At 43.7% G+C, this 8,827-nt stretch overlaps 1 protein-coding gene across 1 annotated transcript in view; it reads right to left on the bottom strand.

The window, feature by feature from the left end:
- Positions 1-289: 289 nt before the first annotated feature.
- tsen54 (TSEN54 tRNA splicing endonuclease subunit) overlaps positions 290-8,827 on the bottom strand; it is a 28,226-nt gene continuing 19,688 nt past the window's right edge. Inside the window, exons 9-11 of the mRNA XM_067457732.1 lie at positions 3,347-3,407; positions 3,058-3,171; positions 290-1,187 (exon numbers count right to left, since the gene is read on the bottom strand). Of these exons, the coding sequence (XP_067313833.1) occupies positions 1,040-1,187; positions 3,058-3,171; positions 3,347-3,407 (323 nt within the window). The 3' untranslated portion in view covers positions 290-1,039. The remainder of the gene's footprint in view (positions 1,188-3,057; positions 3,172-3,346; positions 3,408-8,827) is intronic.

Below are 8,827 nucleotides of genomic sequence, written 5' to 3'. Positions count from 1 at the left end.
GGCGTCTTTGATGACTATGTTCTTAAATAATAATAATTGTTAGATGCAATGTACTTATTGTGTTGTATTGCAAAACACTTGGTGCTATTGAGGTGGGATAAGGGTAAGGTTAGGAACAGGTTTGGCTGTATGGGTAGGTTTAAGTGTCTGTTAAGGTGTAAGGAAAGGTCAATAGCTTAATTATAGATGTGATTACAGAAATTAATTACAGCTGTAATTAAATAACTTGGACTCATGCAAGAATGTAGATGCAGAGATGTGGGTGTGTGGATTCAAAAACATAGCAGCATCCAGACAAAATAAACTCTTTTATTGAGTTATTCCTTTAATTCCAATGCCAATGCCTTTCCCATTCTCAGCAGAACATGTGTATTGTGCATAGTAGCACAGTAATGAATAAGCACAGAAGAATAAAGAACCATCATTACCAATATATGTAAACCAAGGTATCCATACAGTACTTCCAATATGGAGTACACAGATAGAGCAAGAAACCAAACTTAAACCTGATAGCCTGAAAGTTTATTAGCTAGTTCAATGAAATGTTCATCCAACAGCAGTGACGGTCCTGAAGATAATAAATAAATAGCTGACCAAAGTAGGCTTTGATGTTTTCTGTCCAAAGAATAGACATTTTTTGATGAAAGAAATGCTGGTGTAAATAGTTTTGGCATAACTTGCACATTACAAAACTCTTAACAGTTTTCTATGAAAATCAAATTAAAGGATTAGTACACAGAAAAATGTAAATTCTGCAATCATTTACTGACCCATGTCATTCCAAACCTGTATGACTTTCTTTCTTCTGTGAAACAAAAAAGAAGATATTTTGAAGAATGTTGATAACCAAACAGTTTTGGCTCCCGTTGACTTTTATTTTAAAATGGAAGTCAAAAAATACCATGGAAGCGTTTTGGTTACCAACACATGGAACGACATGAGGGTGAGCAAAAGATGACAGATTTCTCATGTTTGGGTGAACTAACCTTTAATACCCTGAGATCCAAAATATTTTCAGTACAGTTATAGAAATGCTCCTTTAATACACATCAGTTGGAAGTTTGAAATTCTTGAAGCAGTAAAAAGAGATGTCACCATGATCCACCACTGCAAACGTCACTGGGACGTCTCCGCTTTGGAAGGACAGCTGCTTCATGGCATGCAGATCAGGCACGGGACCGTCGAAACTGTCAATGTACAAAGACATAAATCAGCTGGCATGCTCAGATCAGGACTTTTTCAGATGTCACATGACACAGATCCTGATTATTTGAGCTCTTTTCAGGAGCTCATAAAATTCCTTTTACCTGCCTGCAAATTTAAAAACTAGAATTTCAGCATAGAAATGTGTTTTTTACTCAGTCACAGCCAGAACTGGCACTTTCTAGATCACATGGTCACATGGCAAAAACTGTGCACAGGAACACAAATGAAGATATTTTTGTTGAAATCCGATAGCTCAGAAAGGCCTCCATTGACACCAATTCATAAAGCCTTGGAGCGTTATGAATCGGCGTATTGATTAATGATTCGGATCGCATGTCAAACTGCCAAACTGCTGAAATCACGTGACTTTGGCGATCCGAATCATGAATCGATACGCTGATTCATTAAGCCCCAATTCTTCAGGAAGCTTTGTTTTGAAATCGGCCAACACCATACAAGTCGTTTTTTAGTTGTTGTTTTTTTTGCGCACAAAAACTATTCTCATCTCTTCTTAAAATGATTGTAGAGCCCCTGTAGTGAGATGGGCTTTGTATCGACGTCTTTAGTGCCTTTATGTGTCTTGAGAGAGGAAATGACATTGGTGTCAATGAAGGCCTTTCTGAGCCATCAGATTTCAACAAAAATATCTTCATCTGTGTTCTGAAGATGAATGGAGGTCTTACGGGTCTGGAACGGCATGAGGGTGAATAATTAATGACAGAATTTTAATTTTTAGGTGAACTAACCCTTTAAGCATGTTCCCTCAGATTTGGGTGCTAACAAAGTGTACCAAGTTTCGTTTTTAAATAGATCAAATTTTGAGATATATCATCTAATCTGATTTTGAGTCAATATCATTTACATTTTTGAAGAAAAAGGTATTTCAAAATTCTGTGATTTTGGTAAGAATTGGACCACATTTGAAGGTAGAAATAGTACATTTCATAATGCCACTAATGTAATGATGGAGTCTTAATATAAGATATTGAATGTGATCAGCATGACGAGAGGAATCAGTTATACTACGAAATTTGTTTCAAGGACAAAGGGTTATTAGGTTATAGCCATTCAAAATATATATATAACGCTATAGAGTTGATCTTGGAGACCCTACAGTTGGTCAGATTACTATTCAGGACCACCACTATAAGTGTGCCAAATTTCATCATTTTCTTACTTGCAGGGCTGCTATTGAATTTTTTTTTTTAAACCTTGATTATTATTACGGTACTAATAATATTAAAGATTTAAAAAACAACAGATAAAAACAGTAAGGGCTAATTAATCTTTGGTGGTTGGCCCCCAATGAATCTATTATAACTGAATTTGATTGGTGTATTTTATCAAAATAGTGCTACTTTGCTTCATTACCAAAGAACACCTTGTTTGTCGTAAAATCACTTTGACACACACAACCTTAAGCTTCAGAAAATATTTTTTTCCAGTATTTCCAGTTATTACCAAATTTGCCTTTCCCCGATTTAACAGCAAAATTGCAATTGCGAAAAATCTTTTGTATTTAGTTAAGCTCTGTAAAAAAAATGATGGTCAGTATCTCCAGTTATTAGTACATTTGTTATGCCTGTTCCTAAAAAACATCACAGACGGGTCATATTATGAGGCCAAATATAGCATATTTTACACATTTTTATGACTTTATGCATATTTCCTGTCCTTGCTAAGTTCTGCAAAAACATAAACTGAATTTCCAGCATGAATCAGCAGTCAGTGAGAACCAACTACTGTATAAATAAGGCAAAATGACAAAACCAGTACAGCAGGAAAAAGATAATCATAAAGCACGTAATGAATGACTGGACTATTTTCAGTGTATTGTGTCAGTGTGTTTACCTGCAGACACACATGCGGCTGTAAGGTTTTCCGGGGTCGCTCTTTTTAAACTCTGCCACCGTGTCCGGTTGGTAAACATCGAAACTAATCTTCCACTCGTCCGACGGGGACAATCTGACAAAATAGGTTGTTTAAAACAGCAGTTCATTCATCTCAAAGGCTTGTGTGACTTCACTGTCAATTTGGAGTGAAAGCTAGCATGGTTTACTCTGACAGTGTTTAATTACATCCCTCAATATGATATGGCTACAGGATAGTAGTGCAGGACAGTAAAGGTTGGTTTATGCACCTGGAAACCCCCTCAGACAAGCTTGAAGACTTGACAATGCTGATCTGGTCCAGCAGTTCACCTGCAGAATAATAATACAAAGATGAATGTCACATGGGAGACACAAACAGACTTCTTTCACAAACAGGTGCTCCATTCAATTAAAAGCACAAAAACAAGATCATATATCAAACAAACCGAAATGTCATTTTTAAAAATCTGTTTGGCACTGCTACTTCACTGTAGTCATTATAAACTACTGCTTTTAACTACTGAAAAGGTATTATTCACATTTCCTGCTTTTTTCCTATTATAAAATTATCAAAAATGATCATTTGTACATAGTATAAAATAATTATATTGAAACTAAGCCTTTAAAAAACTAACAATAAAATTTCCAAACATTACTTAATGCATTGGGTAACATGAACAATTTATATTAATCTTGGTTTATTGATATACAAATACATTTTAACATTTAAACTATAAATTAGGGATGTCCCGATCAGGTTTTTTTGCCTTCGAGTCCGAGTCCGAGTCATTTGATTTTGAGTATCTGCCGATACCGAGTCCCGATCCGATACTTCTATAATACATTAAAAAAAAATAAAGAAGAACGAAAAAACAAACCAGGATGTTCCTTATTTTTTATTTTATTCACCTTATTTTAACATTCAACAACTCTAACAAATAGAGCACTTCTGTGAGGTAGCTTGAACAATCAAGTAATAAATAACATAAATTCTTCACTTTTGGATTTTAGTGCAACATTAAAATTAAAAAATTTCTGGACCGGAGTTGCAGATGCAGAACAATTAATTATGTTGGTGTGAAATAAACAGTTATGGAAATTAAGTTAAATAATCTGCTCCCAATAATCCCGAAAAAAGTCTGTTAGTGCCTTAGTGACAATTTCTTCACTCAGAGATGATGTCGATCTCAGCTGTCAATCATGACATCACACAGCAGTTTTTATAGCATCAAATAACTAACTAAAACTAAACTTATTTAAAAAACGAACACTTGAAATGAAATCATCGTGATGATAACTGCCTACAATGACATAAATTAACTTTGGGGAAAAAATATTTGAAGTGTAATTTGACTGAAGTGTAATTAACAATGCTTATCAGGTTTTTATAGGTGTAACATTAGTTTTTAGGTAGAGAAATTGAATAAAGTAGGCTAATCAAATGTAAAATGCATATTTAACTGTTTAAATTAAAGACTAATCCTTACGAAAGCTATTCAATCAAGAGCAGTGGGTCATTTGATTCCTTATCTTTTCTTTGACATTAAAAAGACAGCACGGCTACTGCCCCTTTAAGACCCAATGGAAGGCTCTGCGTCGTCTTTCTCGGCTGCAGAAAGTCCTCTTAAAGCATATTCAGACTATATGTCTGCTTGGATGCTCATCAAAATGGACATGTTGACATACTTCTTGTGTGAGTTGGTCCGTTTAACCACAAGACTTGAAAGAGAACTCAATACCTGTGAGACGAGTGCGCGCTTTCGGATGATGCACAGAGACAGATCAGCGCGCGCGCTCTCATTCGCGTCTTCTCTACACATGACAGTGAAAATGACTGCTCATATTCAATGACAATACGGCAGCACTCACGTGAATTGAACAAAGTTTACACAGATAGACCGTTTTGCCCGCGGTTTTCTTTTATTAGCGCTGTTGTAATGTATCACTGAGGAGCCAGCACGTGTATCCATCTACAGAAACATAGCCGCCTACATAAAGCATTATTTTCAAGTTACAACCTATATTATTGCGTCATCAGATGTGAAATGAACCGCGGTGCAAGTGCTCACTTTGCTTCTCACCCCAGAATATACATATATATCCGAGTCCTGATCGGGATGTAACGTCCGATTCCGATCGAGTCTGAAATCACGTGATCGGGCCCGATTTCCGATCACGTGATCGGATCGGGACATCCCTACTATAAATCACTATTAAAGGGTTACTTCAGCGATTAGCATATGGCTTTGTATCAGTAGAAACCCTGGAGTATATTCAAATGATTGTGCTTTCCCCCCTCATATCTCCCTGAGACAAGAGATTTATGCATTTTATTTCTGGAAAAATTCCTCCTATGATGCAAATTGATGATTTTTGCATCATAGGAGGAATGTTTGCCCAGAGGCTAAAGACTACAGCCAGCAGAGGGAGCCATTTCCGCATGTTTTGAAACCGCGCATGGGGGATGGGAGATAACACTCAGCTTGCAGGGAGAGCTCAGCTACACAGGCACTCATTTAAACGGAGCTATGGTGTGCAATGTAAGTCTTTTAACTTCTCAAATTAATTTCTATGAAAGTTAAGCTTGTAAAGGCATGAACTGAAAGGCGCCAGATTGAACTCGCGTTGTGAATGTATGCCGCGAGTGTAGTCGCGATTACCTCAGCTCTCATCACGAGAGCTCATCCGCTAATTTATCTCACTCCTGCAGTCAGTGCTCAGTGCTGTGAGACTCGTGCGGTGACTCACTCATTATATTGAACAGACACGTTCAGTTCCCTTATCGAGTCGGTTCCTCGACATTACGTATGGGGAAACCCTTTTCCTCGAAATGCTGAAGCCTGATTGAATCACTCTATTGCTTTGCAATAGCCAATGGCGTCCTGGCAATCGCCTGATTGGCTGGCCCAGCCACTATAAAAGCGATGTCAGGCGCCAAAAAACCTCAGAATCTTTCTTCTTCACCTGGAGCCTGGTTTCGTCGTTGATTTACGCTACGAGAGTGGACCACGCGGATTGCGAATCCCCTCTTGCGTTCCGGCGGATTACTAACTTCAAGATGTCTCTTTGTCGCGAGTGTGGCGGGCCCGTCGATTTTCCGGACGCACACGAGGATTGTGTGCTGTGTCTGGGCCTAGCCCATGCTGAGGCGGCATTGGAAGGATCAGATTGCCGAGCCTGTGAGGAATTGCCAATCAGGATCCTTCGCGCGCGGCTAGCCGTCGTTCGCGGCGACGACCCGCTGCCTCCTGCATCTCCTCAGCCCGCCGCCGTCGAGCCGCGGGCCGGCAGATCGCAGGTAACCCCTTCAAGGGGCTCTGCGGGGGGTTTGACGTCGGCCCATCCCCCACGTTGCCCTCGCGTGTCAGAACCCCCACTCACCTATGTTGAGGATAGTTCCCGCCCTCCGGCCGAAGCGCGGGAAATGGTCTCATTCGGATACGGAGAGGACGACGCCATGTCCACGAGTGCTTCCGATCCGGGTGCCTGGTCGGAAGTTCCTTCAGAGGCTGGCTGTACCTCAACCTCTCTGGATACGGAACTGATGAATATTCTTTCAGAGGCAGTGGCGGTTATGGAGCTGGACTGGGCGGCACCTGAACAGCCGTCCAAACGCTGGATGGACGGGTCCTTCCTCGGCGCTAGCCACCAGGCGGACGTCGCGCAGAGGCCCGCCCCCTTCTTTCCCGAGCTCCACGAGGAGCTCACTCGTTCATGGCGCTCCCCTCACTCAGCTCGGGCCCATGCTCAAGGGACTCAACTGCTCACGACAGTGGAAGGGGCGGAGAAAAAAGGATACGCCAGACCGCCTCCCGTCGAGGACGCCGTCGCGGCTCACTTATGCCCGTCCCGCGGTTGGAAAGCCGCCTCACTGCCTTCTAAGCCATGCCGAGCCACTGCTCACATCGCTGAAAAGGCATATATTTCAGCAGGACATGCAGCATCTGCCCTCCACACGATGGCAATCCTGCAGGTCTTCCAAACGCGACTCCTGCGGTCCCTGGACGAGGAAGGCCCGGACCCAGAATCAGTCCGTAAGCTGCGCATAGCAGCGGACCTCGGATTGGCCGCTTCTAAGAAGGTGGCCCAGGGAATCGGCCGCAACATGGGCAGCCTCGTTGTCCTGCATCGACATCTGTGGCTGACACTCACGGAGATGCGGGACGCGGAGAAGAAGCAACTCCTCGACGCGCCGGTAAGCCCGCAGGGCCTCTTTGGCGTCGCGGTGGAGGCGTTTTCAGAGAAGTACATGGAGGCATTGAAGCAATCTAAGATGCTGCCGCATCTTCTCCCCAAACGATCGAATGCGCTTCCCAGAGCGAGGTCCAGATCGTCATCGGCTCAACGTCAGGCAGGTTACGCTGGGCGCGCGCCTGTCCAGGGCGGGAATCCGCGCCGCGAGCCGGAACCGCCACTCCGTCAGAGGCAGTTCAGGAAACCCCGTTTCGGGGCGAAGTCGGCCCCTCATCATCAGGGTCGGCAGGCGGAGAAAAAGGAGCAGCGCTCCTGATGTTCCTGTGAGGAGGAAAAGAGCGCGGCCCGCGCACGACAGCGGACCGGCGGCCAAAAGAGCGCGTTCCCGCTCAGAGTTCTTTCAGCAGCCAACAAAGAATCCCAATGTGCATTCAAATGTTGTGTCAAATACAATGTATTGTGTTGCAATAAAACGTTACATGACTCACCAAAAGAGCTCTTTTCCTCCATTAACTACTGTCCGCGACATAAGCGAAACCTCTCCCTCGGGAGATGTTTGGCGGAGCGGAAGCTCGGCGCAACCCGAGTTTTTAAATGTCTCCGTGGGTCAGACCACAGACACATCACCTGCCGTCATTGTAAGCAGCGATGCTCTGCCGGCGACTGGCACGACGCCCTCGCCGCAGCGAACACCGCCGTCACTATTGTCGAACCACCTAAGCGCGTGGGCACAGCTACCGGCGGCGTCAGAGTGGGTGATCAACACTGTAAAGCGCGGCTACACGCTACAGTTCGCTCGCAGACCACCCCGCTTCAACGGTGTGATTATGACAGAAGTGTCGGAAGAGAGCGCCCCACTGTTACGGGCAGAAATCTCCTCCCTCATAGCGAAGCAAGCGATAGAGATAGTACCCGAGGAACAGAGGGAGTGCGGGCTGTACAGCCGCTACTTCCTTGTTCCGAAAAAGGACGGGGGCATGCGCCCCATTTTGGATCTAAGACCGCTGAACAAAGCGCTCGCGAAACGATCGTTCAAGATGATTACAGTGAAGCAAATCCTGGCGCACATTCAGCCCGGGGATCATTTCATTGCGGTGGATCTGAAAGACGCTTATTTTCACATCCAGGTAGCCCCTCATCACAGGCGTTTTCTGCGATTTGCGTTCGAAGGTGTTGCATTCCAGTTCAAAGTGTTACCCTTCGGCCTAGCACTGGCCCCCCGTACATTTACGATGTGCATGAATGCGGCGCTTTCTCCCCTGAGACTCAGTGGAATGCGCGTGCTAAACTATCTCGACGACTGGCTGATCCTTGCTCAATCGAAAAGTGTGCTCGAGGAACACAAACAGATGCTCCTCGCTCATTTAGCGCGCCTAGGTTTGTCTGTGAACATGCAGAAGAGCACGCTTCAGCCCTGCCAATCCATTACCTTTCTGGGTATGGTTTTGGACTCGCGCACGATGATCGCGCGCTTATCGACACAGAGAATCCAGTCCATTCACAATACACTGGCCTCGTTTGTGCGAGACAGGGCAGTCACTTTAAAAATGTTCCAG

The sequence above is a fragment of the Pseudorasbora parva genome, chromosome 2 (assembly GCF_024679245.1).
Source record: "Pseudorasbora parva isolate DD20220531a chromosome 2, ASM2467924v1, whole genome shotgun sequence".
Classification (NCBI taxonomy): domain Eukaryota; kingdom Metazoa; phylum Chordata; class Actinopteri; order Cypriniformes; family Gobionidae; genus Pseudorasbora; species Pseudorasbora parva.
Note: the sequence above shows the minus strand (reverse complement) of the source record. Positions and strands in the feature narration are given on the sequence as shown.